Below are 21916 nucleotides of genomic sequence, written 5' to 3'. Positions count from 1 at the left end.
TAAAATAAAATATCTTAGCCCTTACTGATTAAGGCCATTAGTAATAGTAAACAACAGTGCCGTTTTTATCAGACTATTTTTATTACCTTTTTTTCATTATTTTTGCACAGTTTGTTGTCCCCTCAAATCTCAGGGATCAGTGGGAGAACCTGTGATATTTATTTCCCTGTGGTGTCCTTCCCTCCTCAAACTTTTCCTTATTAGGAAGTGTTTGTAAAAATGTTAACTTTATGTTTATTTGTAAGGATGTCAGAAACTGCAAATAAAAATGAGTTACCAAAACACCAGGGGTTTGGTCTAGGTCATGCTGCTCACTGCAGAGAAAGCCAGTGACTGAGGCAACAAGTATTGCCAAGGAAGAAGGCTTGAACTGGGTGTTGCAGCCAGGAAGATGAGAGCTCAGTCTCAAATCCATCTCCCTGAGTGACTAAAACGAAGGGTTCATATAGCAGGGAAGAAATGTAAAAGAAACAGGAACTAAGGCGGGCCAAGGAAGCAATCATGCTGAATGAGTTGTCTAGCATCTTACTGTCTGTCTGGATGTGGTGATCTGGTGAGTTTCAGTTCTTTGATACTTTGAGCAGCCTGAAGGTCATTTCCTGAGGAAGGAACTCAGGTAAAACAAATGTAAGATTTCAAGCTTTAAGACCAGAAGGGTCAACTTCTATATTTATCCAAAACCTATCTAGGGAACTAATGGGTTGGTTTCAAATGGAGAAAACTCATTCCATATTCACCCAACCAGGAAAACTATTTTTTCTATGCTTGCTTACAGAAATAGGCTCTGATAGTTCAAGGAAAAAGTTCTCACATGACTTAGAAATTTCAAATAAGTGCAACCAAAAGATTAGTCTTAGCATATTTTACAAATCAGATCATGAATTTTAAGCTTTTGCCTTTTAAGAATTAAGCTTATGTATTTATTTTGCAGGAATGTGTTTATGATGATTAAAGACTTCAGATTCTTACTATATAACATAGTTGATTTATGAGATATCTGAAGAATGGGTTTTTAGTAAGCTGACTGGGCCTTTGAATGGCACATTGTATTCACCTTTTATGAAAAGGAAGCTTATCTTTACTGTGTAAGGGGGTGTTAGGTTTAACATAAAGGAAGTATTTGTATCCAGTGCTTGTAAATATTAACTGAGATGTTTTGTTAAAGAATAAAGGAAAATTTCCTTTTTCTTGTTGAGTAAATGCTATTTTGTCCTAAATTTTCTCTTGTAATATACCTGCATCCAATAAATATTCTTTTACTTATGACATATTTTTGAAAATGTGTTTTGAGAGTGGGGTGCTACTTGGCTTCTTGGTTGGTTACTGTTATAAAATAGGTATTAGCAGGGAGTTTAGATTACTAAAAGACCCCATGGGGTGGGTAATGGTAAAAGTCTAAGAGAAGATGATAAATGTGAAGAACTGTCCTGCAAACAGATCAGAGCAGAAGAGTCAAAGCCAGTAGGAAAGATACTTTTCTTTTATATAAAGTATCTTATTTTAATCCTTACATCAACTAGTGAAGTATTCATTTTGCAGATGAAAATTAAAACTATGGTCACATGATTATCCAAGATTGGTATTAATAGAGCTAATATTAAATCTATGAGACATTATTGGTGTAAAAAATAGATAATTAAACAAATAGATTAGGAAAATCTACTGTACGTTACAATTTATAACGTGATAAAAGGAGTTGGAATCAAGAGGGAAGGGACTTCATACTAGAAGAATTTATCATTAGGAAAGAAAAAATCAGTTTATATCAGTATCTCACGTCATACTTCAGATACATTTTAGATGGATAAAAATTTTTAAGTGAAAACTTAAACATCAAACGAAAACGTGAATGTTTAATCTTTGAAGAGAGAAGGGCTTTGTAAGCGTGAAAGCAATGAAGGAAATTGCAAAGAAAAATATGGATTCAACCAAATTTTGATTCAAGCAAAAAAAGACAAAGAAAAATATTTGTAACAGATATATTAATAATAGACAGAGTTAGCCTTGATATATAAAAAGTGCATACAAATTAATAAGAAAAATGTTTAATCCCCAATAGCTAAACTAAAAAAAATAGTAAATGTTTTTCCTACTTTGTCTCTAAAAGGATTTAAGATGTTTTAGGAAGATATAAAAAAGTGATGCAAAATAAATAAACGTATTAATTTTATAAAATAAAATTTTAAAATTGAGATGGGAATATAAGAGTATAAATGTAAGATGAGACCAGGAGTGAAAATACGTATACCAAAACATATGTCATTAATTCCCGTATACTTCCACACACATTTGATTTTAAGCCAAATTCCTTAGGGAAGAAAGTATCAGGTATGAGTTAATGTCCTTTAGATAAAAGCTGTTCACTGAAAAAAATCTTTACTCCAGATGATGAAACCAGTTTCTTCCCGTTAGTCCTCTAAAGAAGCTGCTATATGATATAATGAAAAATATATTCAACAACATCTTTATAATATCCACAGTGACACATTTCTTTGGCATTTGTCCCTGCAGCATCTGGGCAAAGTGTAATTCAGTTAAAGCAGGTGAGGTGAGCTGGATAAGTTCTAATTCTCAAGACCAAGAATTCTCAAGGTCAAGGACAAAATTTTCCTCAGAAGCTAATTTTGATGTATTTGTTAGAAAGGTAGTTGAAATTCTCATAAAGCATGACTGAAATAAATTTACCTTAAAAAAAATAAAATTCTCTCTATGAGACCATTTAATGAAAAAGTCAGTGAAGCATATATAGCTTCCAGATTTGAGTGACAGGATATTCTAGTATACCTTCTGAGACAAACTAGTTGCAAAATATATAAAGAGACTGATTATATAGAATCATGAATAAACCAGTAAAACTTTATAAGTATTGCCATGGAAATCTGTATGGTGGGGACACAAAGGAGAGAGTATTCACTTTCACTTGGCAGGGGGGGCGGTGGGGAGGCACTATTTTAGGGTGGTACTTGTTAACTGAGCAGTTGTTGGCTAGAGGGACAAGGTGTGGAAGTGGGTAATAAGTTTTAGTCATTAGAAATATTATGTGCCAGGCTCTTTTCATGCTTTTGTGCATTCAAAGAAAAGCAAGCAGCTCATAACTGGAGCATAGTAGAATAATAATGGTAATCATTAAAATGAAATTTTACCTGTATTTTTCAAGGATATGGCCTTGGTAATAAGACAGATACAAGAGGTCCCACGAGCAGGTGAGGCAGACCATTATTAAATATTTGAGTGCTGACTGTGTACTTGGCATTATGCTAGATTGTTTTAGGATAGGGGATACAACAAAAAATAAAACAAAGTCCTTGTTTTCAAGGACCTGGAATCTAGAGTGGTGGAAAACCTATGGGTAAACAGTCCTAATACTGTATTTGAAATGTACAGAGATGTAGTTTGTACCTGGAGCATAGTATCAGAATAACGTGCAGGAAGCACAGAGGAGAGTGTGCTTGAAGAGGGGCATTCCTGACAGTTAATATTTCATTTTTATTAAACTTAGAGGCACTCAAAATGAGTCACCTTTGATTCTTTGGAAAGAGGAATGACGTATAACAGCAATTTTGAAAAATTACAAGAGTTAGCATTTTCTTTGATGATACTTGGGAATTAAATTGATGTAATCTGTTACCCGCTTTCAGGTTATAATCTTCTAGTAGTGGTTTACCAATGTTATTTCTGAATTAAATATATTCTTTGCATTATGTCCACTAACTTTTTAAAATTAATCGACTAGACTGGGTGCTTAAGGCTGTTCATGAGGTTCTTATTTTCTCCAGGGCAACCAGTTTATACATTCAGAATTTCATGATGATGCATACTGTCACAAGCAGGTAATTAAGTAGACTTATTATCCCTTTTGAGGGACAGGTAAAAACATGGGATGACAAAGCCATCCCTACTCTGGATACAGAAGGAAAAACAGTGAGATTAGGATGCTTCAGTTCATCCATATTTGAACTCATCATCTTACCATCCCAAACCATGTCTATCTAATTCCATTCCAGACTCTTTTTTTTGAGACGGAGTGTTGCTCTGTCGCCCAGACTGGAGTGCAGTGGCACGATCTCGGCTCATTGCAACCTCCACCTCCCAGGTTCAAGCGATTCTCCTGCCTCGGCCTCTTGAGTAGCTGGGATTACAGGTGTCCGCCACCACGCCCAACTAATTTTTGTATTTTTAGTCAAGATGGGGTTTGGGGTTTCACCATGTTGGCCAGTCTGGTCTCAAACTGCTGACCTCATTATCTGCCCATCTCGGCCTCCCAAAGTGCTGGGATTACACGTGTGAGCCACTGCACCCAGCCCAGATTCTTTTATCTGGTTACTGTATATTCTCTGTAAAAACAGCCACAGAAACCAACCTGCTAACATGAATGCTTTCACTATCCTTTTATTAATTTCTACCTGTTTTTAAAATATGATACCAACACATGATCAAGTAGAGGGGAAGTGCAGAAGTAGGTCTGATTTCTTCACAATTCTTTTTTTCTTTTCACTTCTATTAGGAAGCAGAAATTCGTAAATTCTTCAAACTCCTCTTCACTTAAAGCCTAATCTACTAACCAGAGTGAGACAGGAACATGGGGTCAGGAATCAAGTTCAGGGGTTAGTAACAGGAAGGGTGTGAATTTTACACAACACTTTTCTTTTTCACATTAAAATCAGAACTATTTTCGCTGGCTGCATTTTCAATTTGATTAATGATGTATGTGATTTTTGAAGTTTCCCCCAAAATAAATTTGATAGCAACAAAATGTTTTTGAGGACCTGTGGCTTTTTATAGGTCCTTTCAGAGTTACTTACATCTGTCACATTAATGTTCTTAGAATTAGCATGGCTCAACACTTCTGGATTGACTTAGTTTCATATGCAACTCCTAATTGTGATTTATTTTGCCCTGTTACTGTAGACCAACTTCTTTGACTGTTAATATGCTTTTTACTTTATTTACCTTTTCTAACCAACTTTCACTTATTTTTACACTGATTTTCCTGTTATTCTATTGACTGGTGGTCTGGATACAGAAGGAAAAACAATGAGGTGAGGATGCTTCAATTCATCCATATTTGAACTCATCATCTTGCTCTCCCAAACCACATCTAATTCCATATTATGTTGAATGACACCAATACACACGCATTCACATTTGCAAATCTTGGGAGCCATCCTAGCCTATCCTTTCTCGTTCCTCTTTCATATTGATCCAGTCCTCAACTTCTGTTGCCTTCCTTAGTTCTTATTTGGAATATTTCAGTTTTCTGGCTTTTTCTAGTTTCTTCTTCCTCTAGCCAGTCCCTCAATGTTATTGTCACTGGAGTCCAAATTTCTTAGTATAGTAAAATAATACACGTGGGATTTCTTTCATTGCCAATGTACCTCACAATATGCTGCAGCTCTATGGATCTTCTTGCTGTTTATTGAATATATCATGACTTCATATGCTATGTCCTCTTCCTGGAACACTATTTCCCATTTTGGCAACTGCCAAAGTAAAATACATACTTTCTCTGGTATATTTTATTGACAACTCTTACATTCATTGACTTGATTGGGTGTCACTTCTCTATACTCTCAGAGCCTCCTGTTTATACCTTCCTCAATATACTTGCCATTCCTTGTCTACATTGCGAATTTTGTAAGGGCAATAGTTTTGCCATGCTTATTTTCATATTCCCCGTATCAGGCATGGTGCTTAGCTCCTAATAGGTGCTCACCGCTTTAATAGGTGTTCAAAACCTTAAGAAAATTGAATAATATATCGGTAACTTAAAAAATACTTTTTAAAAATTTTCTGTGTCCTAATCGCTTTTTCGGTTACATTTGTAATGAGCTTTTTAATTTAAAAGTTAATGAAAATGTTTAGTATTTATAGATGAAATTTATTCCTTTATATTTTAAATATTTGCACAAATGAAGGCACATCTGTAATCTATTTAAAAATGCTAAATTTTCATCAAGTTCTCATCTGACAAATGCCTTAGTTTCACTTATTGTAGTTGGAATCTTTATCTGGGTCTTATCCTTGAAAAAACATGACTTGATTTATTTTTTAGGGTTGAATAATGAAGGAATTATCCATTAGCTTTGGTACATAGTGGCATGCAAATACTTTTATTCATTACTAAAATCTTGTTAGGTTGACTCACTCATTTGTAACATTTTATTTCACCGTAAACTAGACACTGAGTTACAAAGTTAAATGCTTAGATTAGTTACAGTTAGGAAAACTGCCTAAATTATATTGTACAAGAAAGACAATAGCTCTTATTGCATTTTCCATCTTTATAGTGTGCAAATTGCTTCTGGTCGGCCCGGCCTGTGATGGCAACATTTCAAACTTTGTATCACTTAATCTCAAGTAATGCATGTTGCACTCACAGTGCAGAGTATAGATTAGTAGATATTGCAGTGACAATAACTTCTTATTTCTCTACACTCGTTTGTTTAAAGATACTGGTAGTTTTCATTTTATGTATTAATAGAGAAGATGGGAGGTGGCTAATGAATTGTGCTGTGGACTTGTTTTTAACTATATTACTCTATCAAGATGGAAATATCAATTGATTTGTGTATTAAAGATATCCTGAGGAGAAATCTAGTTCATCTATCATAATAGACATATGCACACAAAACCCTTTCACTGTTTCTGGCTGTCCTTACGCTTAGGTTATTAACCTTTTGTACTTCTTTCTCTTCTTGTAGCGTCTCATGTGTCTTCCTTTACTCATTTCAGTGTGCACTGAGTTGGGGGTGAGAGGAGAAATTGAAAATGGAAAGCACAAGGTCTGGATTCATCTTTATTTAAAAAAAAATACGTGCAATGTGCCAGTCATTGTGATGTGGTAGTAACACCTAGTCTTTACCTTTGAGTTCTTTATAGTTTATCCACAAACTCTGATAAGTACTATAGTATAACAGAACCTGCCAAGAGCTCATAAGAGGGAATAACTTTGCCTTAGTAAGCTGGGAAAGGTTTCTAAGAAAAGTTACCTTTGAATTAACTTCTTAAAATAGTCTATGTTTCTTATTCATGTTTTAAGCAACTTTACTGAGTTAGAATTTACATGCAAAAAATTCATATTTTTTTGTTGATTGTTTAATGAGCTTTGATAAATACACCTAAGACAAACGTTCATTACTCTACTCCAGAAGGTGCCTTAAGCCCCTTTACAGTCAATCCCTTGCTCCTCCCCAGTAACTGTGAATCTGGTTTTTATCACCATAGATTAGTCTTTTTGATTTTACATCTATAGCTTCATATAATGGGATCACGTAGTAGGTACTCTTTTATGTGTGGTTTCTTTTGTTCAACATAATTTTAAAAAGTCATCCTTGACATTGATAAGTAGTTCTTTTATGTTGCTGAATAGTATTCCATTGTATGAATATATTATAGTGACTATGGATTCTGGATTCTGACCCCTCTCTGGGCTTGTTGCTGTTGTTGTGTGTGTTTGTTTAATGACTTTCCGGGGTTACTTCTGTTGTCTGTTTTCCTTTTAAAATATTTCTTATGCCTGGCTTTCTAGGGATTGCCTCTGTGTTACTCTTATCTTCGTGGTCAGCTAATGATTGCTTAAAGGCTGTTCCTAAATACCAGCAAGTTAGTGTTACCCCATTTTCCTGTGGACCTGTTTATGGTTTGGAGAATGTCTTAAAATTTTAGGCAATTTCAAAGTTGACCCATATTCAGCCAGAGACTAGCTTGCAAATGTTCTTTCTGGTGAAGTCTTATGCATGCACACAGCCTTCCTGACTACTAAGCATGAATATCCACTTAAGGCTCTTCTTGGCATTCTTTTTCCTAGGATCTTCCTGTTAGATTTCTGGCTCGTTTGCCATTTTGTTGCTTGCCCCCATCACTTAGATAATGGCCCTCGTGATGCCTGCCACTGAAAGCATTATTATTATTATTTTTTTGACGGAATCTCGAAAGTGCAGTGGTGTGATCTTGGCTCACTGCATCCTCTGCCTCCCAGGTTCAAGCGATTCCACTGCCTCAGCCTCCCCTGCCTCAGCCTCCCGAGTAGCTGGGACTACAGGTGCACACCACCATGCCCATTACAGGCATGAGCCACTGCGCCCAGCCCACTCTAGTTTTCAACAACATTCCTGGGTACAGATTTTTCCATGCCTCGTTCCAACTAAGGTCAGTCCCCTCTTGCAGGGAAAGGTAGCAACCACTCTTTATGGCCTGCCATGTTTGCCCACAGTAGAACGTTTATGCCACGAATCCGGCAGTATAGATGAGGATAGGAAAAGCTCCTAGCTAAAATACCACAGTTCTTATTGAGATGCAATATATTTTTCTTGAATAAGTGCTTCTCATTTTGTTGTATGACCTTTGATCAGTTTTTGGAGGCTTTGGTGGTTAGATTTGACCTCGTCTTTTTTTTATTGCTTAGGGGAGAGAATTTGCTGAACTCACAGAGCCTATTGGAAGACCTGGCCTCAGGATTTTTTTTAGTTTTCCTCTATATTTTTCGCAAACCGCAGGCATTTTTTTCTCCCTCCTGAAAACACAAAGTCAGTCATTGCACCTCCAATTTTTATTATGATTTTTTCATTTTAAAAAATAGAGACAGCATCTTGCTGTGTTGCCCAGGCTGTTCTTGAACTCCTGGACTCAGACAATCCTCCTGCCTTGGCCTCCCAAAGTGCTAGGATTACAGCATGAGTCACCGTACCTGGCCATCACCTTTAATTTTAAAAGTCTTAAAGTGCCTTCGTGTTGTTCTCAGAATAAAAATGAAAAATTCTTTTTTTTTTTTTTTTTTTTTTGAAATAGAGTCTTGCTCTGTCGCCCAGGCTGGAATGCAGTGGCGCTATCTCCGCTCACTGCAAGCTCTGCGTCCTGGGTTCACGCCATTCTCCTACCTCAGCCTCCCGAGTAGCTGGGACTACAGGCACCTGCCACCACGCCTGGCTAATTTTTTTTGTATTTTTAATAGAGATGAGGTTTCACCATGTTAGCCAGGATGGTCTCGATCTCCTGACCTCGCGATCTGCCTGCCTTGGCCTCCCAAAGTGCTAGGATTACAGGCGTGAGCCACCACGCCTGGCCGAAATGAAAAATTCTAACATGGTCTGGTCTACCTGCCTATATATAGTCATGTGTCGCTTAACAATTGGGACATGTTCTGAGAAATGTTGAGTGATTTCATCATTGTGTGAACATAGTGTGTTACACAAACCTAGATGGTACAGCCTACTATACACCTGGGCTGTATAAGATAGCTTATTGCTCCTAGGCTACGAATCTGTACAGCATGCTACTATACTGAATGTGGTGGCAGTCATAACACCATGGTAAGTATTTGTGTATCTGAACATAGAAAAGGCATAGTAACAATACAGTATTGTTGGTTTATAGGACCACCATTTTATATATAGTCTCTTGTTGACCACGTTGTTACACAGCTCATGGCCACAGTTTTATCCTGTATTAATCTAGGCCATACCACTCATTCTGGGTAGTATCCAACTATTGTCCCCAATCTAGGGAGCAGTTTGCTTTCTCTTCCTTAAAAATCAAGGCTCTGACCTATGACATACACATTGACTTTAGAATTTAAGAGATATAGGTTTGAATTTCTGTTCTTCATTTATTAGCAATGTGACTTTGAGTGATGTGCTTACATTTCTCAGTTTTCTCATCAAAATGTGGTGATGAACAAATAATATTTTGTAGGGTTGCTTAAGGCTTAAGTAAGGTAATGTATGTAAAGCCATTAGCACAGTGCCTTGTATGTAGAAGGTGTATTTATTCTCCTACATGATATTCTCCTCATCATTTCTTTGAGTAAGCAGTTCATATGAAATAGTGGAGACATCAATATGCATAAGTAGATTCATTTCAGTATTACCATTCCACCGATTATTTGAGTGAAACTTATACCTGAATTTCATTTGGGTTTCAACACATTTCTTAAGTGCCTGATCTGTTTCATAGCACCCTCATTACCTTTTTTTTTTTTTTTTTGAGACTGAGTCTTATTCTGTTGCCCAGGCTGGAGTGCAGTGGCACACAGTCTCAGCTCACTGCGATGTCCGCCTCCTGGATTCAAGCGATTCTCTTGCCTCAGCCTCCTGAGTAGCTGGGATTACAGGCACCTGCCACTACACCTGACTAATTTTTGTATTTTTAGTAGAGATGGGATTTCACCATGTTGGACAGGCTGGTCTTAAACTCCTGACCTGAAGTGATCCACTCGCCTTGGCCTCCCAAAGTGCTAGGATTACAAGTGTGAGCCACCGCTCCTGGCCCCTCATTAACTTTTGAAAATATGCTTTTAAGTGAAGTATAATACATTAAAGAGTTTTTCTTTTTTTTTTTTCTTTTTTGAGACGGAGTCTTGTTGTCCAGGCTAGAGTGCAGTGGTGCGATATCGGCTCACTGTAACCTCCACCTCCCAGGTTCAAGCGATTCTCCTGCCTCAGCCTCCCGAGTAGCTGGGATAACAGGCGCCCACCACCACTCCGGGCTAACTTTTTTTTTTTTTTTTTTGTACTTTTAGTAGAGATGGGGTTTCACCATGTTGGCCAGGCTGGTCTCGAACTCCTGACCTCAGGTGATCCACCTACCCCGGCCTCCCAAAGTGCTGGGATTACAGGTGCCTCGACCTCCCAAAGTGCTGGGATTACAGGCATGAGCCACCGTGCCCAGCCCAAGAGAGTTTTTCTTTTACATCAAAGAAAAATTTCTTTTTCTGTAATGAGACTATTAGACTTCATTTTTATTTTGAAAAGTCTTCAAACTTGTGGAATAGAAGCAAAAGTAGTACAGCAAACCCCTCTATATCCTAACTACAATACAATTAGCATATTTAGGAAATTAACATTAGTACAGTACTATGTAATTTGACACTACATCAGTTTTGCCTTTTCCCCCCAGTGATCATAGCATTTTTTTTTTCCTGCTTCATCAGTCCAAGATCATACACTTGATGTAGTTATCATGTCTCTTTGCTCTCCTCCAGTCTAGATTGGTTCCTCACCCCCCCCTTTTTTTTTTTTGACTTTTATGACATTGATATTGTCAAAGACCAACTGTTTTGTAGTGTCTCTCAACTTGAGTCACACTGTTTCCTCATAATTTTATTTGGGATATGCACTTTTTGGGGGCAGGAATAATATGCAAGAGAGACCATATAAAAGACACTATGTTCTGCAAAGGTATATCACATGAAGAGGTATATAATGCCAGTTTGTTCCCTTTTTGGTGATGTTAATTTAGATGACTCAGTTAAGGTGGTATCCGCTGGGTTTATCTTCTCTAAAGTTACCACTTTCTTGTTTGTTGTTAATAAGTAATCTGTGGGGAGATACATTGAAATGGTGTAAATATCCTTTTTACCAATACATTTTGATTCAGTGGTTTTTGAATCCTTGATGATAGTTGTTTGAATCAGGTATTACCAGGGCAGTTGCAAATGGTAGATATTAGAATTTCAAAATACAATTTCTAAGAGTTTTAGTGTCCCTAAAATGAGGTGTTTTTTGTTTTGTTTGTTTGTTTTTGAGACGGAGACTTGCTCTGTTGCCAGGCTGGAGTGCAGTAGCACAATCTCGGCTCACTGCAATCTCCACCTCCGGGGTTCAAGCGATTCTCCTGCCTCAGCCTCCTGAGTAGCCGGGACTACGGGGACACACCACCACCATGCCCAGCTAATTTTTGTATTTTTAGTAGAGACGGGTTTTCACCATGTTGGCCAGGATGGTCTCGATCTCTTGACTTCATGATTTGCCTGCCTCAGCCTCCCAGAGTGCTGGGATTACAAGTGTGAGCCACCGCGTGCAGCCTGAGCTTTCTTTAATAGTAATAATTACAGAGTATTTGATTGATGTCTGCTCTGTCATGGCTTTAATTATTTTTATGATTTTTAGGTTCATGTACTGGACAGACTGGGGAGAAGTGCCAAAGATAGAACGTGCTGGAATGGATGGTTCAAGTCGCTTCATTATAATAAACAGTGAAATTTACTGGCCAAATGGACTGACTTTGGATTATGAAGAACAAAAGCTTTATTGGGCAGATGCAAAACTTAATTTCATCCACAAATCAAATCTGGATGGAACAAATCGGTAAGATTACTTTATAAGAATTAGAAAAAACTTTTAAGAAAACTCCATGAAGCCTTGATATATTCAAAGTACAAAGCCTAATTTTATTAAGAAATATGTTTATTTTTGACTAAGTGCCAGAGGGGAAGAAGAATAGTCTTTTAGTTAGCTGTTTAAAAGTGCTTTAAAAGTAATTACATTTATCATCCATCTTGATAGCATTTAGAATTTACAGACTGTATTTCCTCTTTCCTTACTCTGAGCTAACTTAGTTCTTCAGTGGTTCTCCACCAGGGGTAGCATCTTTACTCCCTTTGTTTGGAAATGTGTAGAGAATGTTGTTTAACCCAAGGACTGGGAGTGCTACTAGTATTTTACTTCAGGTGGTTGGAGGAGGTCCAAGGTTGCTAAACATCCTGCAGTGTGCTGGGCATCAGTACAACAAAGAGTGTCCCACTCAAAATTACCAGTAAAGCCCCCAAGTCCTGCTAATGGAACTTTGTTTGATAAAACTCTACACTAGGACGGGGTTTGGCCAATATTTTCTGTAAAGGCTCAGATAGTAAATATTTTAGGCTTATGATCTCCGGTTCAACTACTTCTGCTACTTTAGTTTAAAAGCAGCTATAGTAATGCATAAGGGAATAGGCATGACTGTTCCAGCAAAACTTTATTTATTTATTTACGTATTTATTTTAGACAGAGTCTCGCCTTGTCATCCGGGCTGGAATGCAGTAGCGTGATCTCAGTTCATTGCAACCTCTGTCTCCTGGGCTCAAGCAATCTTCCTGCCTCAGCCTCCTGAGTAGCTGGGACTGTAGGCACACGCCATCACACCGGGCTAATTTTTTGTCATTTTTGTAAAGATGGTGTCTCACCATGTTGCCCAGGCTGGTCTTATCCCCTGAGCTCCAAGTGATTCACCGGCCTTGGCCTCCGAAAATGCTAGAATTACAGGCATCAGCCATAGCACCTGGCGTAAAACTTTATTTGTAAAGCAGAATGAGCCTGTGGGCTGTAGTTTGCTCATCTCTGGACAAGGAGAAAACCTACTGCATGTACCATACATTTCAGTGTTCAAGGAAGACAAAGTCTATAAAACATAAACATAGAATTTCTTCTCAGATTATGTTCAGATTTTTAAAGACATTTTATATTTGGATTCTTTTGTTTTAATGATAATTTTGGTTTTTGATCTCAATCTGAGACCTCACCAGATGAGAGTTTTTGGTGATTGTAGGATTTTTTCAAAGTATAAACATTTGTCAATTATCTGAACTAAGAATAAGGAACATTTGGAAGTATTGAAAACCAGGAAAGATTTAAAGAATTCAGTTAAACTTTTTGTAATCATGGAGTTGGAGTATTTTTTGCCTTCTTTCAAAAAAGAGTGAAATGACATATAACAGTGTGGTTTAAAGTAAATTTAAATGTCAAAAAATAAGTATATGATGAATATAGAAACAACTGCTGTTTTTGACCTCAAATCTGGCTGTGAGGGGGAGTCTAGGAAGATGGATGTAGCCATGTCATAGTTTTTTGTTTTTGTTTTTAACTAAAACCTACAGAAACTAGATAGCAAATCCAAAAACATGGATAAAGTTGACTATAGCCTTAGGCATTCAAAGGTACAATTAGATAAGGGCAAGCCACCAACAGCCACAAGACCTCCATGTTATCACTGTCTATGCAAGAGTAAGCAGGGAGACTTAACAGGGTGTCTCGTAAGACTTGAAAGCAGGGGAACGCCAAAATAGCCACAACTATTTGCTGGACAAGATGGTGGGTTATTTTAAGAACAGCAGCTGAAATGGGAGGGTGGGAGGATTGCCCACTCCAATATTAGGCAAGTGCAGTATGACCATGGTAAAGACAGAAGAAACTAGAGCAGTCTAGCCCCAGCGAACTCTCAAAATGGAACTACTGAAATGAACCTGCTAGAGTGCTCATCCAGGACAGAGCACCACACTGATTAAAACAAAATTGAATAGGACAGAATAATCCAAATTGAGCAGGATAGGGACAATAGAATAGAGAAGAACAGGAGGGGAAGGAAGGAAGGTTCAGGTAAGGATGGGAAGATCAACGGCTAGTAAGATCTCAGAAAGCAAGCTACTAGGTTTTTGAACATTATGTGAAAACAACAGAGGAATGAATTCTGTGACATTAGAAAAACTACCTTGAACTCTACATTATTTTAAAAGTTCAGGAACACTAATTTTACATAGACAAGAGAAACAGAAAAGTATCAAGGTAAAATCCCATTTAAAGTTATTATAAAGGAAAAAACAAAAGCTCCTATAAATAAAAGCACCCCAGAAAAACATGACCACAGAACAGATCAAACCTCTATTATAAAATGAGCTGGAGAAGGAGGAGGCTGCGAATCACTTACAAATGACGTGGAAGCAGGACTCAAACCCTAAGTTCCAGGAGGGTGAGCAAGTGCTGTGCTTTCATGGACTGCTTCTTTATGAAGCAAAATGTGTAAAGGTTGCCATAAAGGACAAACAAGTAAAATACTTTGTGTATTACAGTGGTTGGAATAAAAATTGGGATGCATGGGTTCCAGAGAGCAGAGTACTCAAATACATGGACACCAATTTGCAGAAACAACTTCAAAATCCCAATCAGGAGCAGTATGCAGAGGGGAAGATGAGAGGGGCTGCCCCAAGAAAGAAGACATCCGGTCTGCAACAGAAAATGTTGAAGTGAAAACAAAAAAGAACAAACAGAAAATACCTGGAAATGGAGATGGTGGCAGTACCAGTGAGACGCCTCAGCCTCCTTGGAAGAAAAGGGCCCGGGGTAGATCCTACTCTTGAAAATGAGGACACATTGATGAACAGAGTTGAAGCTAAAGAGTGAAGATTCCTGAAGAGCTGAAACCATGGCTCGTTGATGACTGGGACGTAATTACCAGACAAAAACATCTCTTTTATCTTTCTGCCGGGAAGAATGTGGATTCCATTCTCCAGGATTATGCAAATTACAAAAAATCTCCTGCAAACACAGATAATGAGTATGCTGTTAATGAAGCTGTGGCAGGGATAGAAGAATACTTCAATGTAATGTTGGGCACCCAGCTACTCTACAAGTTTGACAGACCACAGTATGCTGAAATTCTTGCAGATCACCCTCATGCACTCATGTCCGGGGTTTATGGAGCACCACATCTATTGATGTACAAATTGGAGCAATGTTGGCCCATACACCTCTGGATGAGAAGAGCCTTGTGTTTTTTGTTGTTGTTGGTTTTTTTTTTTTTTTTTTGAGATGGAGTCTCACTCTGTTGCCCAAGTGGGAGTGCAGTGGCATGATCTCAAGCTCACTGCAACCTCTGCCTCCTGGGTTCAAGCGATTCTCCTGACTCAGCCTCCTGAGTAGCTGGGATTACAGGTGTGTACCACCATGCCCATCTAATTTTTATATTTTTAGTAGAGGTGGGATTTCACCATGTTGGTCAGGCTGATCTCGAACTCCTTACCTCGTGATCCACCCTCCTCAGCCTCCCAAAGTGCTGGGATTACAGGCATGAGCCACCACTCCTGGCAGAGCTTTGTTTTATTACTGAATTATCTTCACAGTTTCCTAAAGTACCTGGCAAAGAATTCTACAACATTTTTTAGTGCCCAGCAATTATGAATGGCTCCTCCAGAGCCATCAGAAAGCCGTCTGAGAGATGCTCTCACTCACTTATGTCTGGATCTCTGTAAACACATTTTTTTCTTAGTCTTTCTCTTGTACAAATGATACACTTTGAAGATGTTATTGTACAACAATTGATGTTTTTCTGTTTAATTTTAAACAGAGAAAATAAAAAGAGTAATAGCTCCTTTTTTCCTATCTTACCTTTTTTTTTCACTTCAAAGTTCCTGCCAGTGTATTCTACAATGGACAACAGAGGCACATGCTATAGAGTGTTTTATTGCCTAGTTGACAGAGCTGCTTTTGAATGCTGGTGGTCCTGTTCCTTTGACCCTACGTACTTTTATAATATGTGTTCATGCTATATGACAAAATGCTGTGATTCCTAGTGCCAAAGGTTCAATTCAGTGTATATAACTGAACACACTCATCCATTTGTGCTCCTTTTTTTTAATGGTGCTTAAATAGCCCATTCTTTGCAAGTCATCCATGTTGTTCCTTTGGCATTTAACTTTGCTCAAATTGTTGAAGAATGGTGGCTTGTTGCATGGTTTTTGTATTTGTGTCTAGTGCACATTTTAACATGGTAGATGTGATTCATTGTGTAGCTAGTTTTCTGGAAAAGTCAATCTTTTAGGAATTATTTTTCAAATCTTCAATAAATTTTTTCTTTAAATTTCAAATAAATAAATGAGTCTAAAGTCATTGAGAAACCAGTATGACATGTGAAAGGATAACATAAGATTAGAAAAATTCAGAAATGACTCACGCCTATAATCCCAGCACTTTGGAAGGCCAAGGCAGGCGGATCACCTGAGGTCAGGAGTTCGAGACCAGCCTTGCCAACATGGTGAAACCCCCGTCTCTACTAAAAATACAAAAACTTGCTAGACATGGTGATGCACACCTGTAATCACAACTACTCGGGAGGCTGAGGCAGTAGAATCGCTTGAATCCGGGAGGCAGAGGTTGCAGTGAGCCAAGATCATGCCATTGCACTCCAACCTGGGTGATGAGCAAAACTCTGTCTCAAAAAAAAAAAAAAAAAAAAAAAAGAAAAATTCAGAATTGAAATGAAAGAACTTAAGAAAGAATTAAAAAAATCACTTCAGAAAAGAAAACTAGAAGGGATACTAGGTTGAATAAACCAAAAAACCTTTAAATAGAGGTTGAAAAGGAGGAAAAATTTAAAGACCAAAAAGAAATACAGAAAGACAAAAGATGATTTGAGAGAAAATGATAAACACTGAAGATAGGCAAAGAAGAAACAACATACAGATAATAAGACTCTTTAGAAAGAAAAGCAAAGCAAGGGAATAGAACAACTATGAACTATAGAAAAAGTTTCTTACGAGAAGATTTGTGACTGGGCACGGTGGCTCATGCCTATAATCCCAGTACTTTGGGAGGCCAAGGTGGGTGGATCGCCTGAAGTCAGGAGTGAGACCATCCTGGCCAACACGGTGAAACCCTGCCTCTACAAAAAATACAAAAATTAGCCAAGCATGGTGGTGGGTGCCTGTAATTCCAGCTACTCAGGAGGCTAAGGCAGGAGAATCGCTTGAATTCTGCAGAGGTTACAGAATCTGTTCACTGCAACCTCTGCCTCTTGGGCACAAGCTATCCTCCCACCTGAGCCTCCCAAGTAGCTGGGACTACAGGTGCACACCACCACACCTGACTAATTTTTTGTATTTTTAGTAGAGACGGGATTTCATCATGTTGCCCAGCTGGTCTTGAACTCTTGGACTCAAGTGATCCGCCTGCCTTGGCCTACCAAAGTGTTGGGATTACAGGTGGGAGCCACCATGCCTGGCCATAAATTTAATTCTTAGAGTAACTACATTGGTGTGGTCATAATTAATATTGTTATTCTGAAACTTTATATTGTTGCATCAAGTAAGTATTAGGACATATATTGCTCCTGCATATGGTAGATTCTTAATGGGCAAGAGAGGAATTATAGATGTTATACTGCAGAGGTTAAGTCAAACTGATAATTCCATATTTTAATGGAAAGTTACTTACTAGTATGCACTTATTAGGTATTTTATCTTTCAAAAACATGTATACCCAACTGTGTTTGTTTGTTTCCTGACTATGAACACTGAAGAGGACTAGATCAAAAATGACCAACTGAGTAGCAATTGAACATTTACAGTGCTGTGTGCAGTGAACTTCTGTAGCACCCAAATTGTGGTATTGGGAAAAACCATTCCACCTTAAAAGAAACCAAGCCTTTCTGGCAAAATTGCTGATTCTAGGTTGTGGGCAAGAAATGTACATGCTGAGCTGGAACATTGTCATAACAGATAGTAAGGAGGCTGTTAAAGACTATTTAGGGTCATTTCAGAAAGACTGGAAAAATGACTACAGAACTCCCAGTGGCCAGAGATTGGTAGAAACCTGTGAAGTGTGTTTAAATTCTTGAGTTCATAATGATATTTTAGAAAGGAATTGGTTACTCTTAGATTAGAGCATCATAGGAACAAATGTATTACCTTGAACATTAATAAATACAAGAAAGAAGCAATTTATCCTGCTTTTCCTATATGAGGGTACCTCTGGCTAACAAAATAGTAGATATGGGAGAACTATTTCAATTGATAAATGAAAAAGAAATGACAGAATTGCAATACCACCATTTTATAACTTTGGTGAACGAATGGGTCCAGGTGGTGAGCGTCGATGACTACTAACATCGCAAGAAGAAAAAGAACAGACATTATTTGCCTTCTGATATAAGAACACACTACTACCTACTATTTTGTCAAAGGGATCAATTCAACATGAGTCTGGTCAAGGCTGTATATCAGCTGGCCATTTGTAGGAAATACAGAGGACAGAGAAACATTGAACTGCACCATGAGAGTACGTCAGCAGATCTGGACATATAAATGAAATATCTTAGGTACTTTAACGGAGAGATTGTAAGGAAGAGACAGACAGGAAAAGAGACTTGAACACCCTACCAAAAAAAAAAAAATTCTTAGAACTGATCAACAAATTTGGTAAAGTTGCAGGATACAAAATCAACACAAAAAGATCAGTAGCATTTCTATACACAAACAACAAACTAGCTGAAAAAGAAATTAAGAAGGCAGTGTCATTTACAATAGCTATAAGAAATTAATAAAATACCTAGGAATAAATTTAACCAAGGAAGTGAAAGACCTTTTCAGAGAAAGCTACAAAACACTGATGAAAGAAATTGAAGAGGGGTACATACAAATGGAAAAACATTTCATGCTCATGGATTGGAATAATTATTATTGTTAAAATGACCATACTACCCAAAGCAACCTACAGATTCAGTGGAGTCCCTATTAAAATACCAATGACATTCTGCACAGAAATAGAAAAAAAAAATCCTAAAATTTGTATGGGGCCATAAAAGACCCTGAATAGCCAAAGCAATCCTGAGCAAAAAGAGCAAAGCTGGAGACATCATACTAACAGACTTCAAAATATACCACAAAGTTGTAGTAACCAAAACAGCATGGTACTGGCATAAAAACAAACGTACACCAATAGAACAGAATAGAAAACTCAGAAATTAATCCATGCATCTATAGCCAATTGCTTTTTGACAAAAGTGCCAAGAACATAGATTGGGGAAAGGATAGTCTTTTCAATAAATGTTGCTGGGGAAACTGGATATCCACATGTGGAAGAATGAAACTAGACACCCACCTCTCATCTTATACAAAAATCAACTCAAAATGGATCAAAGACCTAAGGGTAAGACTTGAAACTATAAAACTACTAGAGGAAACCATAGAGGAAATGCTTCAGGACATTGGTCTGGGAAAAGATTTTATGGATAAGACCTCAAAAATGCAGGCAACAAAAGCAAAAAATACCAGATGCATTATATTAAACTAAAAAGCTTCTACACAGCAAAGGAAACAACACAGTGAAAAGATGACCTACAGAATGAGAGAAAATATTTGCAAATTACTCATCTGACATGGGATTAATATCCAGAATATACAAGGAACTCAAACAGTTCAACAGCAAAAAACCAGTTTGGTTAAAAAATGGGGAAATGATCCGAATAGACATGTATCAAAAGAAGGCATATAAATGGCCACAAACATATGAAAAAATGCTCAACATCACAAATCATCCAGGAAATGCAAATTAAATTCACAATGAAGTATCATCTCACCCTAGTTACGATATGGCTATTACCAAAAAGACAAAAAGTAATACGGTCCTCACCGGAAGTCCCACCTCCGCCATGAGCCTGCGAGAATCGAGGCACTCGCTGGTGTACCCATGTATCGAAGTGAGTTCACGGCCTGGTACCGGCAGATGTCGGTGGTCTACGGGATCGGCACCTGGTCTGTGTTGGGCTCACTGCTTTACTACTGCCGGACAACGGCGAAGTCGTCAGTAGACCAAAAGGATGGCTCAACAAGTGAAGTACCCAGTGAACTATCTGAACGCCCAAAAGGATTTTATGTGGAAACAATTGTCACATATAAAGAAGATTTTGTTCCAAATACAGAAAAGATCCTCAACTATTGGAAATCATGGACTGGTGGCCCTGGCACAGAACCATGACTGGCTGCTGAATTCTGAAAACCAGAACTTGGTTCAACATTTAAATTTGATAGTTCCCTCGATTCCCATTTTGTGTTTGTGAAAAGTGTATGTATTTAAATTTGCTGTAAAACATAATCACTAATATGCAATAAATATTTTCTTGAAGAAAAAAAGTAATACTGTCAAGAACGCGCAGAAAAGGGAACTCTTATACACTGTTGGTGGGGGTATAAACTAGTACAGCCACTATGGAGAATAGTATGGAAGTTCCTCAAAAAATTACAAATAGAACTACCATATGATCCAGTAGTCCCACTACTTGGCATTTACCCAAAGGAAAGGAAATCAGTGTATCGAGACATCTGCACCCCTATGTTTATTGCAGCACTATTTACAATAGCCAAGATGTGGAATCAACCTAGGTGTCCAACATCAGATGAATGGATAAAGAAAATGTGGTATATATACACAATGGAATACCATTTAGCCATAAAAAGAATGAAATCCTGTCATTCTCAGCAATATGGATAGACCTGGAGGACGTTATCTTAAGTGAAATAAGCCCAGGAACAGAAAATTAAACCATGCATGTTCTCACTCGTATGTGGAAGGTAAATTGTTGATCTCACAGAAGAGTAGAATAGGGGATACTAGAGGCTGGAAAGGGTAGGGGAAGGAAGAGATAAGAAGAGATTTGCTAAAAAATACAGAATTACAGTTAGAAAAAGCTTGAGTGTTCTATACCACTGTAGGATGACTGTACTTAATAGGTAAAACATTATATAGTTTCAAAGAGGATACTGAATGTTTCCAACACAGAAATGTTAAATGTTTGAGATGATGGATATGCTGATTACCCTGAGCTGATCACTGTACCTTATATATATTGCAACATTGCTGTGTACCCCACAAATATGTGTAATTATTATGTGCCAGTTAAACATTTTTTAAAAGAGAGACTTTAAAAGAAATAGCAAATGAAAATGGGGCTTAAGACTAAACTATTTTTCTGTGGATGCACACTTACAAAAAGCAATAAAACTATAAAGGCAAGAAAGTGACTAATAGAAAATCAGAATAATTGTTACTTCTGTGGAGAGGGAGGGATTGGGACAGGAGGGCCTTTTGAAGTCGTCTGGGTGATTCACCCAGATCAAGTTTTTTTCCTTCATCTGGGTGAATTCATGGTTACAAGAGTGTTTGCCTTATAGTAACTTGTTAAGCTATATGTTTGTTTTTTATGCTTTTCTTTGTATTGGCTTTATTTTTTAAAAAAAGATTAAAAATAGTCTTGAGCATGATATTACCTGTAGGTTTTTTTAATAAAGGGATTTTTATCAGGTTGAGGAAGTTCCTTTCTATTCCTAGTTCATGGACAGTTTTACCATAAATAATTACTGGATTTTGTCCAGCCCTTTTTCTGCGTCTGTGGAAATGATTATGTGGTTTTATTCTTTATTTTATGAACATGGTGAATTTCAGTAATTGGTTTTCAGTTGTTAAACCAATCTTGCATTTCTGGGATAAGTTCTACTTCTTTTGAAATGTTGTTAGATTTGGTTTGCTATCTGTTGAGGATTTTTATGTCTTTAATAGTGAAGGATATTAATCCATAGTTTTTCTTGTGTTTATTTGGTTTTGAGATTAGCATAATA

At 37.6% G+C, this 21916-nt stretch overlaps 2 protein-coding genes and 1 pseudogene across 2 annotated transcripts in view; all 3 read left to right on the top strand.

Annotated features, from left to right (window-relative positions):
• LRP6 (LDL receptor related protein 6) overlaps positions 1–21916 on the top strand; it is a 156287-nt gene that overhangs the window by 54494 nt on the left and 79877 nt on the right. Inside the window, exon 3 of the mRNA XM_032159641.2 lies at positions 11886–12083. Within this exon, the coding sequence (XP_032015532.1) occupies positions 11886–12083 (198 nt within the window). The remainder of the gene's footprint in view (positions 1–11885; positions 12084–21916) is intronic.
• LOC116473868 (mortality factor 4-like protein 1) lies at positions 14608–18141 on the top strand (annotated as a pseudogene).
• Positions 18745–20431, top strand: LOC116472695 (small integral membrane protein 26). Its single transcript, XM_032159647.2, has one exon. The coding sequence runs from the start codon at positions 19992–19994 to the stop codon at positions 20277–20279; it is 288 nt and encodes a 95-aa protein (XP_032015538.1). The 5' UTR covers positions 18745–19991; the 3' UTR covers positions 20280–20431.

Source organism: Hylobates moloch, unplaced genomic scaffold, assembly GCF_009828535.3.
Source record: "Hylobates moloch isolate HMO894 unplaced genomic scaffold, HMol_V3 SCAFFOLD_8, whole genome shotgun sequence".
NCBI lineage: Eukaryota > Metazoa > Chordata > Mammalia > Primates > Hylobatidae > Hylobates > Hylobates moloch.
Note: the sequence above shows the minus strand (reverse complement) of the source record. Positions and strands in the feature narration are given on the sequence as shown.